The sequence below is a fragment of the Protopterus annectens genome, chromosome 2.part0, assembly GCF_019279795.1.
Source record: "Protopterus annectens isolate FY-2018-M chromosome 2.part0, PAN1.0, whole genome shotgun sequence".
Taxonomy (NCBI): Eukaryota; Metazoa; Chordata; order Ceratodontiformes; family Protopteridae; genus Protopterus; species Protopterus annectens.
Window position 1 is genome coordinate 91998132 of NC_056728.1, and position 25269 is coordinate 92023400.

Consider the following 25269-nt stretch of genomic DNA (forward strand, 5'->3'; position numbering starts at 1 on the left):
AAATCATAACACCTTTACAAACTGTATGCACCAGTACCTGCAAATCAACTAGAGTATTTTCCTGTTAGCCTCACAAGACACTAAATGAGAATGTGGTTTACACAAGGGCAAGGACCTACAACCACTGGAACTCCTGCATCGGATCATGTGACTTTACTTCCTTCTTGTTCAATTAGACTACAAACACGAACAGCATAGAACGTCCTGCTGTTCTGCATTACTTTTGTTTGCTATACTTCATTTCCATAACAAATTTTAAAACGTCTCCACTAAAATCCACGTACTTCTTACCTACACTGATTAAACATAAGTTGACAGATTACAATAATACCACCAAAGGGTGTAGATTTTAATGTTTACACTACACCTACAACTTTTATTTCATTGTCAAGTTTGCATTGATATGTATGATGCACCCTGCAGATTAATATATCTGATGGCAGGGCAGGTTAAGTCCTCCCCTAGGTAGTTCTATAAAGGTTGCTCAGAAATAGCATTATATGTATTTCTGCTACCTTGCAAAAAATTGTCCTGCATCTTGGTCTTATGCTATATTCTGCTTTAACATTGTACATGTTTTTACTCTGGAGTTTCTTTCCCAGTATGGTGGTGAAAATGGGTTCAAACATCCAGGTAACATCTAAGTGCAAAACTGGGTTAGGGAGGAACTCCCCATCCATGTGAAGCAGAGTTCCTCCCTAACCTAATTCAAGTGCAACTTAGACAATTGGATAGGAATCTGGAAATTCATCCCTGGTTTGCCACCTATGTATCTAATGGACAGAAGTAACCTGTAAATGGTTCATCTCCCAGGCCCATGCTTACACTTATCAAGGGTATCAGAACTTGTCAGAGATTTGGGATGCATGGCTAGGCTTAAAAAGGCCCTTGTGGTCATTAGCCTAGTAAACACCTATGAACCTATACAATCACATAAATGCATGTCAGCTGCCAATTTTTGTGAAATGGTCTGATTTAAAAGTTGGTATCTGCTTACCCAAAGGTTGCAGCTACCTTGGAATTAGTTAGAATAAATGTAAGAGATACAAAGTGCACAAACCACTGTTTGACAATGTGAGGCTTTACACTAAAAGGAAAAAATATATAAAAAAAATTCTCCCATCTGGTAGGCATCTGTTGTAGGTAGCACAGAGTTGCAAGCCGTTAGGAGTGCATGCCACTGGCTATGCCAAATTTCATATGCAGTGTCTGCTTCTACAGTGGCCTTCGACAAAGCCTCTATTTACATACATATGTATGTATGTACAGATGTATTTATTTATTTGAATGTGTTAATTGGGCAAGTAGATTGGTCAATTGACCCTTTTCAGCCATAAATCTTGCTCCAGAGGAGAAAAGTACATAATACAATAAAAATAAATTGACAACAAAAGTGAACACCTATAGCCAGGCACACACAACATGCTGTCAATTGCATTTTCTTCCTGAGCATCTCTCAGAAATATCATGTCCCACACAGCCAAAAACATACAATTGTATAAACTACAAAACTGATAAACCTATATATATGCAGCATGGACGAGCATATTACATGCAGGAATATTGTTAGGATTTCTAGAACAGTACACCGGTTTGCAAAACATGGTAAGCCATCCTCATTCAAGACACTGCATGTTTCTGGACAGCATACATTTTCAATAATTAAAATATAATCTAGAATTAACAAGCTTAAGCAAGATGACAAGACAAATGGGTATTTCGGAAAAAAATTAAAGTAAAACCATGGCCTTTTAAAGTTAAATTCTAGTACATCTGTTTGGACAAAATAACCTCATGCCAACAGACCTCTCAATTGCCACTATTTTGGAGGAACTTTCCTATTTTCAGGCCTGATTCAAGATGCCCTTATTTTTGCAGGTATATCCCTATTTTCAAGCTTGACTTACCCCTTCACACAATTTTCAGAACCACCCTCATCACATGTGATTTTTGACGCAGTCTTGTATGCAGAAAACACTACATGACCAACAAACTAGTGGCAGCAATAAAGAAAGAGAATACCCATCTTAAATCTCTCTCTTTCTGAAACAAAAACAAATGATTTTGTGTGGTAAATTTTGTGATACAGTTCATAAAGACTACAGATTTTATGCAGTCTCTCTAACAATGTGCTCATGGATTTTTCAATAATTTTTCTCACTCATGTTTCTAAGTAGTATCCCACATTCCTGCTAGAAGTGGAAAGAGCCATGTGTCATTTGGTATTTAAACTTGTACAGACACACATGTTCACTCTCATACGCAGACACACACACAGACACACACACATGTTCACTCTCATATACACACACACAGGCACACACACACAGGCACACACACACAGGCACACACACACAGGCACACACACACACAGGCACACACACACACAGACACACACACAGACACACACACACAGACACACACACACAGACAATTTGAAAGCGGTCTCATTCAGTCACAGCAGCTACTAAATGCAAGAAAGCAAAACTGATTTTCTTTCTCTTCTGCAACTCAAAAAAATCATAGACAAGATGATAATCACTTCTCAAAATAATGTCATTGAACCGATAAACCCAACCGAAACCAAATTGTTAGAATTATTAGACCAAAAATTATAAAGAACACCACAAATTGAAAAACGTGGACCTCTATACAAGGCCATCTGACAGACTATGTCCTCATGACAAGCGAGCACTGCTAGCACCCAATTTCCTCCACACATCTTCAATACTAGCAAATATAAAATCTGGACATTTAAACAGACTGCAAAAAAAGTTCAACAAAATAGCCAAATTTGTTACAAACGTACAAAAACATTGCTCTAAAGAAACTAATAAGGTTTAGAATTATAAAATGCTACAAGTTTGTCTTAACTCAAAATTGTCATTGACAGACTGAAGAAACCAAATGTCCTGCAATACGAAACTATTTAAAAGTACAAACCACCTGGAAACTAAGATCTTAAACTCAAAATGCAATACTAAACACATAAAATCGATAAACATAGTATAGATTTCCATGGTAATGTAAAAAAAAAGACAGCTGCATGCCAAATAAAATTAGACAGGGTTCTACCTTCTAAACACTAAACAACTAAAATCTATTTAATGACCAGTGGTTTTACTCAAGTGCGACATTACATTTACAATGGCACTATATAGTTTTTCAGATACAACTTGATGCCAGAATTTCCAGGTCTCGTTTGTTTGTCTCGTTATTAACTACATTTAAAGCCACACTCAGCTCTAATCTAAACATCGCTATCAGCAAATCTTACTTTATTTCTATTATATGCCCATATTTCACTCAACTTCTACTTTATCTTTCTTAACATCTTTGTTGTCCTACTTGCAACCTATGAACCTATAAACGTAATTCCTCCAATCCCTCTGACATATCATACAATGAACACACAGTTCAATTTATTTTTATACTGTTTCCCAAAAATCACTGCACATGCATTTGTCCAGTGCTATTCATATAATTATTTTTCTCCACGGGAAAGAAATCCTTAACTATGATGTTCATATTGTGCAATTTATGTGCTTCCTCTTGCCATAATCTGCATATACATTGTATTATGGGATGTTATATATTATCTGATTTGCTATTTCATAGCAACTGTATGACCATAACAGCAGCCCGTTCTGGACCATTTACCTTGTTGAGGTAAAGGGTCTTGTGTATCTTGGTAAAGCCACCCTGTTTGTGCTACCCAAGATGGGCAGGCAGGTCATGGCAGAGAGATAGATCAGACCAAACATGATCCCACTGAAAAATGTAATGGCAAACCACTCCAGAATTCTTGCCAAGAAAACCATGTGGACAAAAGACAAAATGACAGTAGAAGACAAAGACTTGAGTCTGAAGGTATACAGTACACTTCTGGGGAAAAGAAGAGGGCAAGAACAAGTTGAGGTAGAGACTGGGGTGCAGATGGATTACAGACAAAATTGCCGACATGCTCAGAGACAAAAAGAAAGTACAGTGTTGCAACAGGAATATGCAAGAACTGTGAACAAAAATATATATATGCTGTCAAGATAAAATGAAAAAAAAAATGCAGTGACACCTTGGGAAATTGGGAAATAAAATGGACACAAATGGGTTATTCTAAAGCAAACAATTATCAAATATATTACACTATGGACATGAATCCTGCACAGGAAATGGAGTGGCTAGCATAGCTAATAAAAAGTGTATCAAAATCAATACTTGGCTAAAACACCAAAATGATAGAATGAGCTCAATCAAAATACAAGGTAAGCAATTTTCAAAGTCCAAGACAAGCCATTCAACATTACACTGAAACAAGCAACTGCAAATGCCAAAGAGGAGGAAGTTGACCAGTTTTACAAGGATCTGAAACGGCTTTCTGAAATATTGGAATGGGTAACTCTACAACTGGAATTGCATGCAAGTTTGAACTTGGGAGTACAAAATTAAGTGGGGCACAGACTAGTAAAATTCTGCCAAGATAAATCACTGATCATAGCAAACACTTTCAGACAGCTTAAGTGACAGCATTATACGTGGCTATCATTAAATGGTCAAAACTGAAAAAATGTACTATATACTTTGCAGTCAGAGATGGAAAAGCTCTAAGCAATTGTCAAAAAAAGAGCTGGAGTTGACTGTGGCTCAGACCACTGGTTCTTATGACAAAGTTTAGAACTAAATTAAAGAAAATAAGAACAGCCTCCAAGCCAACTAAATATGATCCAAACTATATTCCATATTAACAAATTGTGAAGTGAAGAACAGATTTAGGGGATTAGAACTGGTAGACAAAATACCTGAAAAACTATGGACAGCAGTTTGTGATATTGTCTGGTGGCGACAGAAATGTTACGAATAGAAAGAAGATGAAGACAGCAAAACAGTTGTCCTTTCAGATTTTAGGAGCGACTAAAGGAGGTGTTCAAAAGGCAATGGAAATGGGATGGGGAAGTGTCAAATGACTTAAAATGTTCACAGAAGGGGAAGACAGGATAAGGAAGCATATTTAAATAACATATGCAACGAAACAGAAGATGTTAACAGAAAGAACTCACCCAGTGGATTAGTTATATTAAGGGAAAATTCCAGGAGAAAATGAGCATAACAAAAGACAAAGATGGAATGGACCCAAGAGAATCAGAATTAATAAATATGCTGCATGGATATATATAAAACTAAGGCCAAGACATCACAGATACATATATTGTTGTACTGCCAGTTCTAGAACCAGCCATCATGCAGAATACATTTAAATGGGCCATGGAAAGCTTTGCTAATGGCAAGGCTACATGAAGTAATGGAATTCCATTTGAACTGTTTAAAATCCTGCAAATAATGATGCTAGCAATTCTTGAAATTTACCAACATGTATGGAAAACATAACTGTGGCCACTTAATTGAAAAAAGTCAGTTTATACTCCCAATACCAAAAAGGCAATGCTAAAAAAACTGTCCGAAACAGCCGCACTTGTTTCACATTAATGAGGAATGCTCATAATCCTGCAATCTAGACTCCAACAATATATGAACAGAAAACTGCCAAATACATAAGCTGATTTTAGAAGGGGCAGATGCACAACAGATCAAACTGCCAACATCCTCTTGATATTAAAAAAGTAGTAAGAGCATTCCAGAAAAATATTTACTTCTTCTTTACTGACCATTCTAAAGGCTTGGACTGTTGACCAAAACACACAGTTGCAAGTTATTCCATCTAGCCATATCAATTCCTTGCAAACAGATGGGAAAGAATGGGAGGCAGTGACAGATTTTAGTTTTCTGGACCCAAAGATAACTGCAAATTGTGAATGCAGCCATGACATTAGAAGTTGTGCTTCTTGGAAGGAAAGCCATGACAAATATGGATAGGATTTTAAGGAGCAAAGACATCACAGCTTTCACTATATGGATCTTTTTTGTCACTAAGGCTTTTCCAGTAACACAGATCTGTGTGACGTCCCTGCTCTGGGCCAGTAATCAAGAAGCATGAATCCTCACCACTGTCACTAGTGAAGGATGTTCACTTGGAACAAAAATAGATAACACAGTACTTCCAGATGCAGCTCTCTGCACCAAGCACATTTTCCCTTAACAGAACACAGGGAACACACTCTTGTTCTGGGGCTGGGTTTCCTTCTCCCTCTAGGTCCCAAATAAGACCCCACACTGCCCACAGCTGTAGAGTGGAGTCCTCAATTTAGTGTTGCCAGCTAAGTCCTTCAACACCCTCTCTGTGAAACTAGTGCTCTGTGTCCCAGCTCCAAGTAGCTGACACACACACACACACACCCCTGGGAAAGGCTGGCACAGATTTACTAGCTCTGCAACCTTTTTCCAGACTATAATGTAGTTACACTGTCACCAGCCAGTTACCCTAAGCATCGTACAAAGGTACCCAATTATAGTGAGTAAAATTAATACTAATACAAATGGCAGTGTTTAACCAGTGCAGCAAGGCTTTCAGGAGGAGCCACAGTGTCACCAAATAAATACAAGTACTCTCAAAGGTTAAAATATTCTCTAAAAGACCAGCCACATTGAAAAGTTTAAATATATTTAATAATAAAAGAATATGAAAATACTAAATAACTATTTATAATAAACACTACAGTTTCAATCACAAAAAATATTAAAAATAACAGATGGATAGTGAGTGATCCTTGTCAGGTTTCAAAAACAGACTGTCTTGAGACTTCTGTCTCATCTACTACTAAACCATCATTTCAGTGCTGGATTACTGAATGACATCACATACATCATCATCTGACTCTGGTTCCCACACTACTTCCTTTAGTAGAAACTGAACCAGAATCTAGCAAATGTGTGTTACCATACACACAGATAGAGCTTTGTTGAGATGTGTTACAACATCTGGAACATATAACACAATTTCCAAACTTCCATCCTTTGAGGTAGCAATTAGTTCACCCCTAAGGACAATATAGTAGGATTACTAGTCCTGGTATTTACAGACACTTTGTCTCTGACTGAAATCAGAGCTGTAAGATACAACCTTTATGGCCTAAACCAGGTAATTTAATTTCAGACTATTTTTTTCAAAGTTAGCTGAACTCAGAATAACCTCTTCTCTTCCGGTATCCTCTGTTATAATATATTCATTTCAACAGTTGCAATACAGTCTAACATACAGGTGTATTTCTTTTCTGTCCAGCAGGACACACTGAGTACATTTTTAATACAAACAGCTTTACAAATACATTTTCAACAAACATCTGTACAAATCAATTTGATATACAAATGACATACAATTTTTTATAAAACTCCAGCTAGATATGCTGGCATATGTTACATATCTACTGCCCTACTTCTCCTGGCATAGCTGGCAATACCTTCCATTATCACAGGCTGTATGAACTGTACAATATGTAAGGCTATGTGCACAGCAAAAATCAATTATTTTTGAACTGTGATGTTGCAGAAAACGTGATAATTCCCTGGACAGCCAAAAGATTAAATCAGTCAATACTTAAAGGAAATAAACCCAGACTGATCACTGGAAAGTAAGACAATTGCAACTAAAACTCGAGTACTACGCCCACAAAACGTGAAGACAGGATGCATTTACAGAACATACTGGTGCAAAGAAAGACTGAAGGTAAAAGAATAAGGGACAGAAGAGGCTAAGGACTAAAACACAGTCATATGAGGTAATGAATATGAACTTGTAAGAACTGAAAAAAGAACGTGTTGACAGTTAGGTCTAATGTTCTGAAGATTTGCGGTCACTAAGGCTTGACTAAATAGTTAGACAGCAACAGCTCACAAAAGATTAAGGCTATGAGAGTTACTGACTGCTTCTTGTAGTCCACAGTTATTTATTTATTTGCAGTTTTTTAACCAGGATAGTCCATTGGGCCAAAACAACCCGTTTTCAATGGAGTCCTGGGGAGAAAAGCTCCAAACACAATTATACAAAGATTACAGTGATTTACATTTTAACATTTTCTGGTTATAAGACAGAAACAAAATACTGAGGTTACAATCAAAAAATGAAACAGTTTAATTCCCTGGACCTGTACTTGCCTGCTGCATGCATACCTCTCAATCCCTTAGCACAAGAAATCTGAACAAAGCCTAAAATAATGGGGGCGGGGAGGCAAAGGCCCAAAATTAGGGACAGATTTTAAATATTGCTCTTAGAAAGTTATTAGAACAACAGCTTTTTGGTAGGATACATTTCCTGGAATATGTAACATCTGAAACTCAAATGTGTGTCATGATTTAGTGACTTAAATCATCAGAGATTTGGTAGATAACCACAAATTTTATAAAGAACAACTAAAATAGAAGTCAAAATCAGAACTCTGTGAAAATCTGGCCAGTTGATAGATATGACTACAGGACTCTGTGCACATCATTTAACCAGACAATGTTCTTGGACTAAGTCTGAAGAAAAGTTCTTGAAGGACACTGCTCTGCCCTGCTTTGCTAGCGGATATAACTTTAAATACATGTCTGCAGTTTAAGGTATAGGTTCTTACTTTTATTATTTACATATATGATTTTCACTCATAACTACTGGTAGACTATAAAGATACATAAAAATACATTCTTCCCTGACATGCTTAAAATGGGCAGTAGTCTACTCAGACTTGCCTGGTAAATAAATGCAAACAAATAAAATATAAAAAAACATGGCATACAAGGTGTGCACCAAGTTTTGTTTAGACAGGAGTACTGCAAACCCAAAAGGAAACTTCTCTAAGGAATGCTGTGGGCAACAATTGCAAATAAAGTATACAGTATGTTTCTTAAGTATACAACACCACCTTTTGGAGAAATTTGTATGCTTTAACTCGGTGAAGGAGCAACAAATACTAGTAAATTACAAACTTCTCCCTATGTCCCATTACTTCAAGCTGCAAAATATTGAGAAGATATTTGGGGAAAAATAAGATGTACTCTTTATGTAGGGGGAGCAATGCTTTCACTCCTTATTAGTGTCTGTTTTAAATTTAACTAGAAATGCACCAAATCATGTTTAAAGTTTTAACATTTTGTTTTGAGGTAGAATAGTCTACAAAACTAAAGGTTACACTAAAAGGAATAAGGAGATGTTTATTCAGTAAAGCAATTCTTATCAAACAATGCCTTTAAACATTCTTTGTTTAGTGTCTGCAAGAGCAAAGAAAACTAAGACAATCACAAAACAGATAAAACAATGTAAGAGGATCTGGAAAAAAGAAAATCATTAACCCCAAGCAGCACTAAGGAATGTGTATTATAATTCCAATCAAAATGCAGTTGGGGGAGTACATTCCAAAACAATTACTTGGTACATCAACCCCCATAAGGTACAGCAACATAGCATAATTAATCCACAATATAGTGACCGAGACAGTGTACATCAGATGATCTTGGATTTCTGGATGCTGCCAAGCGCCTACTTTCACTTTCATAAAGCATTAAACATAATTCTGACACGTTGACGACAGTCTTCTATATTTTTAGTCCCTATGAGTGGTACAGTGAAATAATATTTGCACAAAGTAATAAATCAGCATTAAACAATGCAATGAGCTTACTTTCATGCCCCCCCCCCAAAAAAAAAAAAAGGTAATGAGCTGTAGGGGTTACCCTGGAGCTTTTTGTGTGAAAATGAGAATGGGTGAAATATATAATGAAAGTGCAATCCCGTGCAAATAAAGTAATAATGAAATCAAGACAGCATATATATCTGCGTGTGCACACACACGTATATTGCAAGCAGCTTACCTAACTGTCTTCTTAGCCATCTTCTGCACCTCAGGATCGGGTTTATAAGGCACAATCCTTGGCTCGAAGTTCTGTCTGGGATCACCATTGTCCGATCCAAGCTGCACAGAGTTAGGTCTCCGAGCTCCGTTCACATTTGCCGGTTCGCCCTGGATTGCCGCCCCACCACCAACTAAGCTGCTATCCCCCCTCCTCACGTCGCCCCCTCCACAAGACTCTTCTACCCAACTGATACTAATCAAGCTAAGAGTGAAGCCTAAAGAAATACCAATCACCACGGGACCGATGGGCCGTAGCAGCGACAGAAACATGGAGAGCCTCATCGTCCTCTTGGGTACAGAAGCCATCAAGGGGAGGGAGGGGGCACTTAACAACAACAGAATGCAGTATTCAAGTCAGCGTGGGGAATACAGATCAGGTGCTGGGAGAGACCCACTAGGGGAAAACAATGAGACTGAACCGAAGCTTGTCTGTATTCTAAATGGGGAAGGGGGGCAGGAGCTAGAACTCGGAGTGGCTACTTAGGCTACCAGCTGGGCAGCACCGGTCCTGCAGGCTGGTTTGCAGTAGTTTATGGTGAAAGAAGAAGCGGTCCCACATGAATGGACACGAGGTGATAGAACCTGGAGGAGTGTTAGTCCCTGCACCTAGGTAACATACAATGCTCACGTTATACCTGCTGCACGGCTAACAGCAGTACTTGTAAGCCTCCCCTCCCCCATGCACTGGAGTCGAACCCATTTCCCACGTGTCACCTTGTCTTCGCAGCAGCCAGCTCCTCCTTTAAAGATTGACGTCAGAAGAAGCCGTGGGGTGCAAAGTAACGCTGAATATACCCTTCCCAATTACAACTGGAAGGTGGGTTAGTTCCTTGACATATTACTAAAGGTACCTTCTGTTGTTTTTTTTAACTTAATTGCCTCAAATTGCGATTCGTCTTTGGTTGCATTCACTGTGCAAATGAAGACTTTTGTTCCTTATGTATATCTGTTTGGTATAGAAGCAGAAGGAGACTGTTTATTAGATTATCGTGAAAGTAAATCAACGTGCAGGGTAGAATATAACAACTCCCAGCAAGTCATTTAATAAAAATGTTTCAAATGCGGGTATGCGTAAACATAGCGTTATATTGTCTTACTTGTAAGAACTGCAGAAATAAAAGTCTTCAGTATAATTAGAAAGATAGACGTACTGTTTCAAAAATAAATATCGCCCGAACAGGGACTTGAACCCTGGACCCTCAGATTAAAAGTCTGATGCTCTACCGACTGAGCTATCCGGGCTTCAGGTTATTTGTTATTTTATTATTATTAAATACAATATACAGCACAGCTATACTGTTTATTAAAGTAATTATATACATGGTTTAGATGAAAATTTTGGCAGTTGCTTTATTAGTTATGGTCCCAGTGTTGGAATCTCTATTTAGAAAATATGTTAATGGTAGGAAGCATTTGCTGCTGCTAATTAAACCTAATGTGTATTATTTAAACAGTCACATCACCTCAGCCATGCAAGTTACATTATTTACTAATTAACTGTATTTTAAATGTGTCTAATGTATTAATGCTAATTATAAAAGGCCAAAAGTGCTTTTTTTTGTATTGATAATTTATTGTTTTCGTTGACCAGGGTAGTCTGGCAGGGCTGTGATAGCCCCTGTAATTTAGAGGAAGAGGGAGAAAAATCTCCAATTTCAAAGCAGTTTTATACAACAGAGAAAATGTGATAAGAGCATAAAATAGGTGAAAGACAGTTGTACTACAAAGAAAACTACAATAAGAAAAATATGGACACTCTAAACTGGCCCTAGGTGTATATGTGTGTGTGTGTCTTCTGTGGAAGGCTGGGCGCCGGTCTGGCAACTTGACACAGTAAAACTCCACTGCCAATCGTTCTGCGGACCGTTCCACTGTGGTGACCACTAACGAGAAAAGCCAAAAGCAGCAGAAGAAGAAGATAGTCATCATATAATACATGGCAAATTGGTTTATACAGTGAGGTTCAGAATTTCAAGTTACAATTTTACAAAAATATCCAGCAGCACAATAGCAATCCAACGGACTTGGCGTATAAACCAAAATCCAAAGTTTAATAATCCAATTGATGAATAGTAAGCGCTTTCGGCTGTGACACCAGCCTTTATCAGACATCAAATACAACTAATTAAAATCTTTATATAGATATGCTGATATTCATATGACAATTATCCAATAAATTTAAAACCAATCAATTATTAAAATAATTATTAAAACAACCTAATTAGTTGCATAATATAATGCTTACAATTAAATACATAAATACGTTTACTAAATATGCAAAATATATACCATATATTATATAATATAAATGCTATCTATTATAAGCCTTTAATTTTAAAATACTTGTAATAGATACTGAATCATTAAGGCCTGGAAACTGCGTGGCATTTAAAAAAAAAATAATAATCCCACACATTCATTTCAATTCATAGTATTGGACGAGATAATTCCATCTCCTAGGAAAGGTCCCTGGAAAACAATACTAGAATCTAAAGAATACTGGTGGCAAGTTTTTTTAAATGCCACGCATTTTAATTAGTTTGGTGTCTGAAGAAGGCTGGTGTCACAGCCAAAAGCGCTTACTATTCATCAATTGGATTATTAAACTTTGGATTTTGGTTTACACGCTGAGTCCGTTGGATTGCTATTGTGCTGCTGGATATTTTTGTCAGTTTGTGGATTTTTGTTAAGTTACAATTTTACTTTTATGGATAATAGAAATAAGAGAAAGAATAGGGGAGATAGGAGTAGAAGTCACAGAGGAGGTGATGAGTAGAAAGCACAGTAAGTCAGGGAAGGTGTGGTGAGTGTGTGTATTTGTTAGGTGATACAGAGAAAAAGAAAGCTGTAGTGAAATTTAAAAAAAATGCAGAAGGTAGGTTTCTCATAAGTTTCTCACATATTTGACTTCCAGTATTCAGGCACAAAAGCCATTAAAGAATGCTATTTCACAAAACCCAACATTGTAAATGTCATGTCCCATCCAGTTGTTGAGACTTGATTTAAGGAAATTTAAAGTATGTGCCAGCTGACATTCTAATAAGAACTGGAATTTTATTCCAAGTCCTTGGGATCAGTAGGGTATTAAATCTACCTCTTACATTTTTTACATTTGCTGATACAGATGTTTTGATTATATCTGTGACAAGATAACTTAGAAGGTAAAGACAAATTGAAGGTAGTGAGAATGAGTTGCAATTTTGGTGGGAGGGGAAAAAAACTTGTCAGGGGGTAAGTAAAGATAAACCAAGTGGCAGTAAGGACCAATGGATAAAAGAAAATAGGACATTTACATTGAGAATTTGCTTTGTTGGGGTATATGGGGTAATATATGCGTGTAAGTGCCAGGACAAGGGCAAGAGCAGAGACAGTTATTTTTAAAGGGTAAACATTTGAAATGTCAGGATCTGCTAGAGTGAGTCCTGAAACACAGAGACTAAATGCCCCTCCAAAAAAAAAACTTGCATATACCAAGTCCAAGATGGCCATTTCCAAGCATATTCCCTTTTCTCTGAGGTATAGTGATCTTGGAATTGGTGAGTTGGAAAATATAAGTTTGGGGTGGGGGCTTGCTCCCCTAAATCGGGTGGGTTCAGGAGGCTTGCCCACTTTTGGATTGTCAGTCTTTGTTTTTTCTGTCTCTCGGCACTTTATGTTCTGAGGACTGACATTTCAATAGGGAGCCTTTTTGAAGTGTTGTTCCAGTGGCAGAGCTAGCCATCTGGCGGTGTAAACCTTGGCTCTAAATGATTGTCACTGTTGAAGTGACACCCTGACCACGTGCAAAAATGGGGAAAAGGGGGTTGTGGACTGATGAATGGATGGATGTTTTAGCAAGCTTTTTAAACTGTAAAAGTGGTTTTGTGGTCTGATGGTGGTAGGGATCAAATTCCAGATTTTGGGGAAATAATTTGAGTATAAGGACAGACCAACAGATTTGTGAATTTTAGTTATGGTTAACAGGGACTGCTTATTTGTAGAATGTAGTGATCATGCACGAGTGTAAGGTTCCACTAAGGCTTGAAGTGCTGGACAGTTTTATGGTTTTAGATTATATTATGAACAGTTGCCATCTGGGTGACAGTGTGAAAGTTCTAGCCAGTCTAACTTATTTAAGGCTAGGTAGTGATGGGATTTAGCAGACTGATTAGGGCCATTATAGCTATCCTGTTATAGCATTGTTTGATTTTTGTTAATAGAGATTGCTGAAGTTAGTGTAGATCAGGGCAGTACATAACAGTGATGGTAGGATATATGCTTAGGTTATTTTTAATTGTTTATTTATTTTTGTTTTAGTACTGCCAATTAAAAAGTGTTTGCAAGGATATAGGAGTCCAGTTTTTCTGTGGGTTTTCCTGATAGTTTGCTGTATTTGAATATCAAACTTTTGGTGGTTATTTATAATGACACCAAGTAGTTTTGTGTGGGACACATGTTTCAAATTATCTTTTGAACAGGATACAGATTTTGTTGTAAAAAACAATAACTTGGTTTTCATAGCATGCAGCAGGAGGTGAAAATTGCTGAGCCAGGTTTCTATGGAAGAAAAAGCTTTTTATTACTTGGAGGTAGCTGTGATTGATAGTGTAGCATCAGTGACATACTGAATGACACTTGTGACATTAGCAGCAGTGTAGAAGATATTAACATAAGTGTTAAAGAGTATGAGGCCCAGTACTGAGCCTTGTGGCACTCGGGGATCACTTCATTGACCTTGCTTGGCAGGGGCACTGGGAACTAACTTTGGGTGGCATGATGCCAGGGAATCTTCTTGGGCTAGGCTTATATAGGTTCCAGGGCCATTAGCCTAGTACACACCTATGAACCAACTCATATGGGCAAGAAGGGCGAACCATTTACTGTCTGTAGACTTTTAGAAAGGTAATTATGGAACCAGGACTGGGGTAGGGTGTCAAGGTCTAGTGAGTATAGTCCTTTGGAGAAGAATCCAATGGGATACAGTGTCAAACACCTTAGATAAGTAAAAATCTCCAGAGTCCTTGTGAAGTTTGATATGATGAATGAGAGTAAGGAGAGCTGTGGTTCTACTGCGGTGTGGTCACATGACTTCACAACTACACGTTTTCACAGAATGTCCAGATTTTAGCCTCACCATTTGTGGTCTTTTCCTCGAAAAATTAGGTTTTCTGGTCAATCACCGAGGATTGAAGTCATTAAATAATGACATATTTTGAGTTTCAGACAGAAAATGCACACTAACACAAATCCTGTTATTCTAACAACTGCCTAAGTTTATAAGAGCAATATTTAAAATATGTCCCTATTTTGGGCCTTTGTCTTTCCATTATTTTAGGCTTTGTCCAGATTTCTTGTGCTAAGAGGTTGACTAGTATGTGTGGCCAGCAGCTGTGTGCTGGGTAGAGGAAAGGAAATTTTATCATCTAAGTGTTTGAGAAGTTGCAACTATGTACACATTTCAAGGATTTTTGATTATTTTGAAAGAATGGCTTTAGGACTATAGTTACAGAATTTGAACAGAAGATTTTAGGCTAAATACTATTTATTTATTCATTCATTTATTTATTTGACATTTGTTTACCGGGGTGGTCTGACTGGGTCTACAGAAATCGTTTTCACCAGAGGCCCAGGGAGAAAAGCTCCACACACAGTACAATAGAAATACAGAATAATCCAATACAATAAACATTGCATTAGAAATATCATACAAAAAATAAGTTGAAAGAACAAACTGTTACAAGATGTTGCAATATATATTAATACACATCTAGACAGTTCTATAGAGTTAAAACATTACAGACAATAATAGTCACTCTCACCATACATGATATAGACAGTGTCCAAAAAAACAGTACGTAGGTAGTGCAATGTGTGACATTGACTGTAGTAGTACATGCAAAATCGAATGTTTGTTTTGGTTAGGAAAATAGCAGTCAGAAAGTTAGTGATGCAGATAGATAGATAGAGTTAAGAAGAATAGAAGCAATAAAGCTTAGGCGGTAGTTTAAGGACATGGTATAGAAACAGAGAAGGAGTTAGAAGAGCCTTAGGATCTTGCAGTCTGTGAGGGATTGAAATGTGACAGAAGAGGAAGACCTGAGCATTAGGCAGGCTTTTTGCAGGAGCACAGCCATGTATTTTTGGGATGATTTTTAAAGAGGCTTTGAAATGGGTTAGGCCAGGCATAGACCTGGTAGCTAGAGGAAGTGAATTCCAAAGTATAGAGACAGAGTATGAATATATAGAGTGACCAGGTTTTCTTGTAGGTTTTGAGATAGCTAAGAGATTTTTGTCTTCTGATCATGGGAATCGATTCGATGTGTTAGGTGTGACTAGATTGGCTAGTGCAGGGCAGGCAGTAGGCTTGAAAATAATGTTGTGCAAGGTGGATAGCTGAATAAAGGCAAGTTGGTTGGGGAATTCAAGCCAGTTTAATTCTAGGAGTGGTTTACAGTGATGTGTGTGATATTTAGAGTTTGTGGCAAACTTTGCAACTTTGTTGTGGAACTGTTTTCAACTTGCTTAGGGTAGAATTTTGTAAGTTAGTTAAGATAGGGACACCATAAAGAAGGCAGGGAAATAAAAATGTTTTTGCAAGGGTAGATTTGGTTGCTGCAGTAAAGAAATGTTTGTTTCTATATGAGTCCCAGTTTTGGGTGAGTTTTCTTTATATTTTGCTGTATTTTGGGGTCAAATGAAACTTTATTGTCATTGATAACACCTAGACGTTTGGTTTCCTGCACTATTTCTGTGACAGTGTTGTCAAGGGCAAGGATGTTGAAATGATCAGTGACAGGGGCAGTGTTTTGGGGATGAAAGAGTACTAGTTTTGTCTTCTTTGGATTAAGAAAGAGTTGGGCATTTCTTAGCCAGGATTCGACTACAGTAAAGGACTATTGAGTTTTTGGAAGTAGTTCTGGTAGTGATTGAGTAGTGCAGATTATGGTGGAATCATCAGCGTTTTGAATGAGGGTCCCAGGGTGAGAGGCAGTATGAAGGTTGTTTGTAAAAATGTTAGTAGGGATCCTAGGATGGAGCCTTGGGGGACTCCAGTAGGGTTGTGGAGAAAGAGTGAGAGTTTGTTGACTATTTCACTGCTTGTTTATGATTCTTGAGGTAGCTCTGAAACCATTTTACTGTGTTATGTGAGAAGCCTAAGTTAGACAGTGTGCTCAAAAGTAAGAGGTGAGAAACTGTGTCAAAGGCCTTGGAGATTTCAAGAAATACTGAGGCTGTATAGCATCCTCCATCTCTGGCCTTGTTCACAGTGTCTGTAAAAGATAATAGGGCTGTAGCTATGCTGTGGCTAGGCCGGATGTCATGTTGGGTTTTGGTTAAAAGATTGTTTTCCAGTATATGTTGCATTACCTCCTGATGGATACCTCTCTCGAGAATTTTGGATATAGGTGACAAGATGGATATAGGATGGAAATTAGATGGATCAAAAGAGTTTCCTCATTTGTGGATGGGGGTGATGTGGGATTGTTTCCATATGGTAGGTACTTCTGATTTGGATAAAGACCTATTTATAAGGATACTGATTGGGTAGGCGACTGAGTTAGCAGCCAGTTTGAGGTAGTGTGGTGGAAGATTATCAGCTGAGGTAGAGCAGGGCTTTAGTTTTTATAGCAGTTTCTTAATGGTGTCAGTGGGTATAAGCTGAAATGAGAATGGGGTTTGTATGACATTATGTTGAGTAGGGGTGTTACTAATGACAGGGTGAGAAGTAGTTGATGGCCTGGGGTTTGTATCTGAATAGGTTGAAGGGTGGTGGGCGGGGCAGCATTAGGGGTGTTAGTTAATAGGTCCGAAACTGATTTTATGAAGTGCTTGTTAAAGTTTTTGGCTATTTGTGATGGAGGGGTAACTGGTGATAAGGTGTGCTCTCCATTTCTTCCAGGGTTAAGTAGAGAAGATATAGCATGCCAAAATGTACTGGGGTTGATTTTATGCTGGAGTTGAAGCCGGGAATAATATGACTTCTTTTCTCTGTTGATTAGTTTTGTCACTTTGTTACGTAGTGTTTTGAAATGAACATGCTTTTGTTCATTTTTGTTTTGTTTCCAGGTTGACCAGGGTAGGTCCCTTTGCTTCATCAGGTGTTTACGTTCCTTAGAGAGCCATGGTGCTGAGTTCTTTTCACACGAATGGGAGCCAGTGTATTAAGTATGTGAAGGAAGGTGTTATTAAAGTATGGTACAGCATAATTAAGGGGTAGTCTGTTTCCTGTAGGAGATTGTTGAATTTATATTGACAAAAATTAATTGAGTTCCTAAATGATTTTATAGTGTGTACTCTTAGTTGTTGGGAGTTTGTTCTAAGGGAGTATGCTGGCAGATGATCGCTCAGAGAGTTAGATAGTGTACCAGAAGAGGGGTAATTGGCAAGGTGAGATACTAGAATCCCGCCTAAGGTGGATTGGCAGGTAAGTTCTTTGCTTTATCTTGTTGGAGAATTGATAAGCTGAGAAAAAACATACAGCTTTATACTATTTGTGGGGGAGTTTGAAGCTGTGGTTTGCCAATCTATATTTACGTCTCCTAACATTACTGTTTCAAGGTTTATTGTTTGGGATGTCTGGGATAAAATATTTTCCAACACTGGTATATTGTGACCTGGTGGGATATATATTGTTATTATGCAAATTCTTTTTGATATATTGAGGTTCAAAAAAGAGATTAGTACCTCAGCACTGGAAAAGATGGGTATATTACTGGTGTAAGGTGTGATGTTGAGTGTAGAGGGATATAGAAGTGCTATCCCTCCCCCTTTTTTAGATCTAGCTCTTCTGGTTATTGAAAGTTTGGAGGTATTATTTCTGAGTCTTTTACATTGGGGTGTAGCCATGTTTCAGTAAGGGCTAGTATGTCAGGTTTGTTTTGATTATTCCAGGCATGTAGTGGGTCTGTTTTATTACATATACTTATAAAGGTTAAGAGTAAGTATGTTTAAATCTTTGGGGTTATTCTTGTGGTTAAGATTAGAGGGTGGGCCAGGGTTAGGATGTATGTCGCCACATTTAAGTAGATCGGTAATGAGGAATGTGTACCATTTGAAGTGTTTTTTATTTCTAAGTGAGGGTGCTGGTGTCAAGTGGGGTTTCATAGGAGGTGAGGAGGTCAGTTTGTGGCTTGAATAAAATGGGTGGGTATACGGGAAAAGCTGGGAGAAGATATGTGAGAAGCTGTGTTGTTTATTGGGGAGAGGGTTAGAGGAAGTTGTTGATGTGTATTGGTTTGGGGTGGTATGCGAAGGTATAGCTGTAGTGAGGTTGAGAATTAAGAGTAAAGAGGTTAGGCAAGTTAGGAGGAGCATGTCAACTGTGATAGTGGGCTTAAAATAGTAATCGTGGAATTTGAGTGTTTGAATGTAGTATCAGGTGTAAATAGAGATTGTTATCATGTGATATGTGATGCAGCTGAAGGTAAGGTTGGAAATATTTTGACTTCAGAGTGGACTTTGACAATGTGGTTAGGTGTTTTAACTTGCAGTGTGTGATAAGGATGGGTGGGGGAGATGTGATTGGTCAGTAGTAAAATTATGGTGCAATGCTAGTTGTGTGTATAGTAGAAGAGAAGGTGTTAAGCCTGGAGTTAATTTAAAATAGTTTCAGGTAGTGATTTTATTGTGATGGTAAAGTAAGAGTAAGATGCAAAAAATTATAGTAGAGGGAGTGTAAATTCAAGGTGGTAGATGTAAGGGAGAGGAGATAAGTTTAGCTAAATAAAAGAAAGTAAGATGTGCTATTGAAACCTTTTAAGTAAATTACATACGTGACATTATTTACATTGTAAACATATATTATATATGGTGATATGGGGTTATTGTTATGTAAAAGTCATTATAATATACTGCATTTATGACTGGTTATTACATGTTCTTGGAGGAAGGTGAGTTCAGTGTGGTATGAGCAATTTAACCAGGTGCATTTGCTCTCCTTGAGCAGTTGCTCTGTTAGTTCATGAGGGAACTACAACACCAGTTTGCCTGTTTGCCAGATTTTGTCTGGGATATTGTTCCAGCAAGCTGGTACAAACCTGTTAAACAGTCTTACTATATGGGACAGCCTGTGTGGCTAACATATGGGGTCCACATGGAGAGATGATAAAAATCAACAAGCAAAGGAAAGTAGTATTGCTGGAATTGAATTCATCATCAAGTCTTGGAGAATACCTTTATGAGGTAGACTCTGTTTTTACAAAATCTCATAAAGACAACAAATATAGCTTATATCCTGGACAGAAGTAGGTTAAAAATAATAAAAAAAAAGATAGCTGGGTGCACAAGTCCCATGATAAAAAAATGCCCAATCCTGGCAGGCACACTGGTGTCAGGACTGGAAAAAATGACAGTGTAGAATTGCAAAACATTGAAACATTCCTGCAGTGCGGTTAGGCCAGGTTCAGGGGAGGATAGCCCCTCTGATGTAGAAGGAAGTAATAGTCCACAAAAAACATAAAAACTTTCAGGACAAAAAAGAACCATAAAGTTGATAAGAGTTGATTATTGAGGTTAAGAAAGAAATGATGCATTGTTACTGTTATGCAAAAAGCCCATGATTTCCAAATAGATATTCAAAAATGTTAAGATAGAAATTAGAGGAAAGAAAAATACTTGCACAAGAAAAATTATCAAAAGCTTGAAATGCAGATTTGTGTTTATTAATACAATGGATTCATGAAAACATTATATAGACCAATAAACCTTGGGCCGCTTGGGAAAAGAAGTGACTGAGAAAGTGAGAAAATATAAAGAAAAAAACCCTAAAGATTTTTGAAAGGTGCAAAAAAGAAACACAAACATGGGAAAGAGAGAGATCTGATATGATGTGATATTTATGCAAAAGAGAAAGCCAAACTACTCAATACAATAAACACAGCTCCAAAGATACTTGAAGAGAAATATAGGCAAAGGCACCCAGATATGGAAAATTTCACAATACAAAAATAAGGTCACAAAGGCGGAATGTAGAATAGAAGATTTATAAAGTAGAAGTTAAACAAATAGAATCTGAAATTATAGAATACCTGCAAAGTGAAGGATTTGGTGTAGAAAATCTATCACAGGTTTATTTCACATCATAGTGGAATAATGAGTTTCCAAAGCAAGGAGAAAAAGGTAGAGCAGGAGACATCTGAAGAAGAAATATGGATATAGGAAAGAAAAATAGATTTAATACGGTGCAATATCTGTGCAAAGGAGAAGGCAAAACTAATCAATAAAAAAGCAGGATCAAAGATATTTGAAGAGAAATACATGCAAAGGCATGTGATATGTAAAATTTTACAATACAAAAATAAGAAAGAAAAGGGATAGAGTAGAAAAGAGGCTCAGTCATGGAGAAGTTAAGGAACTAGAAACTGAAGTTCTGAATTACCTGCGAAGTTAAGGGTTTAGTGTAGAAAATCCAGCTCTCGTAATATCACAGCTTGATGGAACAATGAGTCCCAATATTAAGCTGAAACATGCGGAATGGGAAACGTGATCAGTTGCCACATGAAGATACTTTGCAGAAGCCAGTACAAAAGGGAAGGAACAGGAAATGATGGCAACTCTGATGCAGTCAAATTTGTGGAGTGATAGGCCAGTGAGTTCCCATACGAAAGAGCAATGGATAATGCAAGATGCAACCAAAGAGAATATGTCACAGGAAGATGTTTTGGAACTTTCTGTAAAATGCCCTCTAGAAATGGAGAATAAAAAATGTGTTCTCAGTTTAGAAGAAAATGATTTAAGGGTAGAGTTGCTTGGTTTAATAGAGATGGATAGATATATTAAAATCGATGAAATAAATAGATTACAGAAAGTCAATATGTCCCAAAATGTTACAAGTCTGAGTAAACAAATGAACACAGTAAGTAAGACTATTAACAGAAATTCATGTGACATAACAGAAGTAAATAGGATATATTACTCTGTAGCTAAATTAATAACGGATAAAGTCTTACCACAAAAATACCAGGAATAAGGGAAAGGAAGGGAAGAAATCAAATGCCGTCATGGAAGTATTGAATAGAGAAAACTATAAAGTAATTAAGACAAGACGTGTCATGGTTAGAAGAGTATAGGTGAGGTAACAGTTCAACAAAATACTTAGAAAGGCAGACATGATGAAAGCAATGAGCAGTATTAGAACAGACTATTGTACAGTATTGCAAATAATAAACTAAAGATATCAGTACATGCGGAAAAAACTTATGAGATATGCAGATAAATGTAAAGGAAAAGTACAAAATAAGCAATCAATGGATGATCCAAGAAGTTTTATAGAGAACTGGGAAACAAAGCAAATGGAATACAAACACTACCAAAAAAAGAAGAAATAAACACATTTTGGAGAAATATCTATGAAGACCATTTGGAACATAACAAGGATGCTGAAAGGATATAAGTAGGAAAAGAAAAAGTAAGACGTTCAAATGTACAGGATCTGAAATGGGATGAAGTAACAACCAGAGAAATTGAAATAAAAATTAAGAAAGGCTTCTAAATGGAAAAACCCAGGCCCAGATGAAGTAACTAACTTTCGACTAAAAGTGTTAACATCTTTACACAAAGATTTAACCCTGAGTAAGAACTACTTTTATGCACACCCCGAACAGACACCAAACTGGTTAACAACAGGAAAGATGATACTTCTCCTTAAGAGTGAACCTGGAAGCCATCCTAAAATCTGTAGTCCATTTACTTAACTTCTGATGATGTATAAACTATGTACTGGAAATGATGCTGACAGAGTTTATAATCATTTAGAAGAAAATTCAGTCATGGCAATAGAACAAAAGAGTAACAAAAGAAATTCACATGGAACAAAGGATAATTTGTTGTTAAATAAAGTCATAATGGAGAATTGTAAAAAGGGGGAAAATCTAAGTATGGCATGGATAGATTACAAAAAGCATTTGACAGCATTTTACATTCATGGATAAAGAAATGCATACAGATGTATAAGATACACCCTATACTGATCAATTACATTACAGTGACCATGAAACAGTTGCAAACCACTGCAGCTACGCCAGGACAAATTATTATCCCAGGGATAAAAATTCAAAGGGGGATATTCCAGGGTGATTTTTTTGTCACTGCCGTTCTTTTGCCCTTACCCCATTAAGCTGTCTGCTTAAAAGATTAGTTGATAGTTACAATTTGGCTCTCTACAACAAAGTGTAGAGACATCCCATCTTCTTTTTATGGATGAATTAAAACTGTATAGTTCCTGAGATAAGGAGCTGAAAGTACAACTGGAAGTGGTCAAAACTTTATCAAGGGCTATAAGAATGTCATTTCATCTTGATAAATGTGAAAAATAGCATTTAAAGCAGGAAATAACGACAGGTGGCACAATGCCAGGGCACTTCTATGGGTTAGGCTTGTAAAGGCCCCAGGGCCATTAGTCTAGTACACACATATGAACCTATAAAGCTACAGCACCAAGAAAATATCAGTCTGGGACAGGAATGTGATATAAAGGAAAGTGAGCAGGAGGGAGTGTATAAATATTGGGAAACTGATGAAAGATCGACAATAAAACATGAACAAATGTGAGCCAAACTCAGTAAGGAATACTGTAGAAGTCAAAGTACTGAAAACCACCCTGACATCTAGGAACAAAGTTCAGGCTATAAACCAGTTTTCTCTTCTTGTTCTTACTCACAGTTGTGGGGTGATTGACTGCCCCCAAAGGGTACTGGATCAGTTGGACAAGAAAACAAGAAATATGCTTCATGTTTATCAGATGATATACAAAAATAAGTGTAGACTAACACTATATATTCCTTGTTCTGAAGGAGAAACTGATTACATGTAGAGATGCACAATTATAGGACTACATGCATACCTATCTACTGACCTCACCAGATTCAAACATAGTGAAAGTTTTGAAATGTGAAGAGAACAAATCTAAGATGACTTTCCTGCTTAATTTAGCAGGAGCAAATCGATGACAAGCAGGACTAGAAACCAAACTAGAAGTAGACAAAAATCAGGAAGCAGATGGATGCGCCAAAAAAACAAAAGAAAGTATATAAGGAGAAGGATCAGATGAGAAGTCTAGAAATGTGGAAAAGGCATAAATATAGTTGCAAGTACAGAAAACTTCTGGAGCAATCTCATGTCGATCAGGATTTAATGCAGGCATGGTTAAGGAGAGGTGAATTTAAACCAAAAGATGAAAGGTTAATATTAGCAGCCCAGGATAGTGGACTACATACTCGGTTTACAAAGTCCATTGAACATCTGGGAGAAACAGACAGATGCGGGTTCTGTAAAACAGAACTGGAAAAGTTGCACATCTTGTTGTTGGATGTGATACATTAACGGCAGAGGACCTGTATACTTAAAGGCATAATAATGCGGCAAAACTGTTGTATTAAGGATTGTGCAAATATTACAATATTGAAGTAGCTAACAAGCATTGGAAACATGAGCCACAAAGCATTGTAGTGAATAATGGTTTATGTCACATAGGATAACCCATTACCAAGCATTCAAATAATAGATGCGAGAAAACCAGATATTGTATTCCATAAAAAGAAGACAAAAGTAGCATTTGTGATGAAAGGAGATAATGCCAGCCCAGCTAGCTGGACTTTTGTAAATAATTATATATCACTGGGGAATATCAAAATGATTTGTGTAAGATGTTTGTGTTACAAATGTATTTGAACTGTATTTCGTGTATATCAAACTGCTTATACAGACGTGTGCGTTGAAAAGGGTATTTGCAAAAGGCTTGTGTTTAAAATGGATCCACAGTGTGCCCTACTGGAAAAGAACAGAAATGTACATGCACTATTGTAACTGTTTAAATGTATATATTTTAACAGTGGAAATTGGAATACAGGAGGTTAACTTCAGTCTAGTAAATTTTAGAAAAAAATAACAGAAATTAAATTACTTTATGGCTTAGCTATATAAGATGGTATCTTTCAGTTTTCAATGAGCTAGAGACACAGAGTCTGTGCTGATAAGCTTTCTGTATTGTCTTTAGGGTGAAATAATTACTAGTCTTGAAATGTGAAGGAATGTAATTGTTTCATGACTTCCAGCAATTGCCAAAGATCTGAAGTCTATGTGTTTTCACAGGTAGATGCTAAATACTGTCAGCTTCTAGCAGTGGTGGTTTCACCTGGGATAGAGTCAGATGACAAGAAATTATGTCATTCTGCAAGCTATCCCAGGAGTAATATTTTAGATATTAATTTGAGAACTCTATTAGAGAGATAGGGCATTCTGCATTATGTCTGACAACAACTAGAAGATCATTTCACAACAGCTGCCTTGCTCTAATTTAGTAAGTTAACTATAATATAGTAATTCTTAGATTCAGACAGGAATATAGTGAAGCTTAGTTTAAATATTTTTCTTCATTTGAGACTGTCCTACAATGTTGTTTTAAATATTTTCTGTGGTTTTGAACTGTGATGTCACTGTGAATATATATTTAGTTTTGCCTTGTTCTTTTAATATTTATATATATTTATGTAACTGGTATATATATTTAAACCTTTCA

At 37.1% G+C, this 25269-nt stretch overlaps 2 protein-coding genes and 1 non-coding gene across 5 annotated transcripts in view; 1 reads left to right on the plus strand and 2 right to left on the minus strand.

Annotated features, from left to right (window-relative positions):
* CHPF (chondroitin polymerizing factor) overlaps positions 1-10436 on the minus strand; it is a 652862-nt gene extending 642426 nt beyond the window's left edge. Inside the window, exon 1 of the mRNA XM_044060576.1 lies at positions 9736-10436. Within this exon, the coding sequence (XP_043916511.1) occupies positions 9736-10082 (347 nt within the window). The 5' untranslated portion in view covers positions 10083-10436. The remainder of the gene's footprint in view (positions 1-9735) is intronic.
* Positions 10437-10515: 79 nt separating this feature from the next.
* Positions 10516-25269, plus strand: part of LOC122792977 (spermine oxidase-like) — a 497014-nt gene continuing 482260 nt past the window's right edge. For 2 of the 3 annotated variants that reach the window (XM_044060578.1, XM_044060577.1), the window contains exon 1: positions 10516-10593. The gene's annotated coding sequence lies outside the window, so the exon portion shown is untranslated. Of the gene's footprint in view, positions 10624-25269 lie in introns of all 3 variants that reach the window. The other variant, XM_044060580.1, reaches the window with a different exon arrangement.
* Positions 10946-11018, minus strand: TRNAK-UUU. Its single transcript has one exon. It is a non-coding gene; the product is annotated as a tRNA-Lys (tRNA).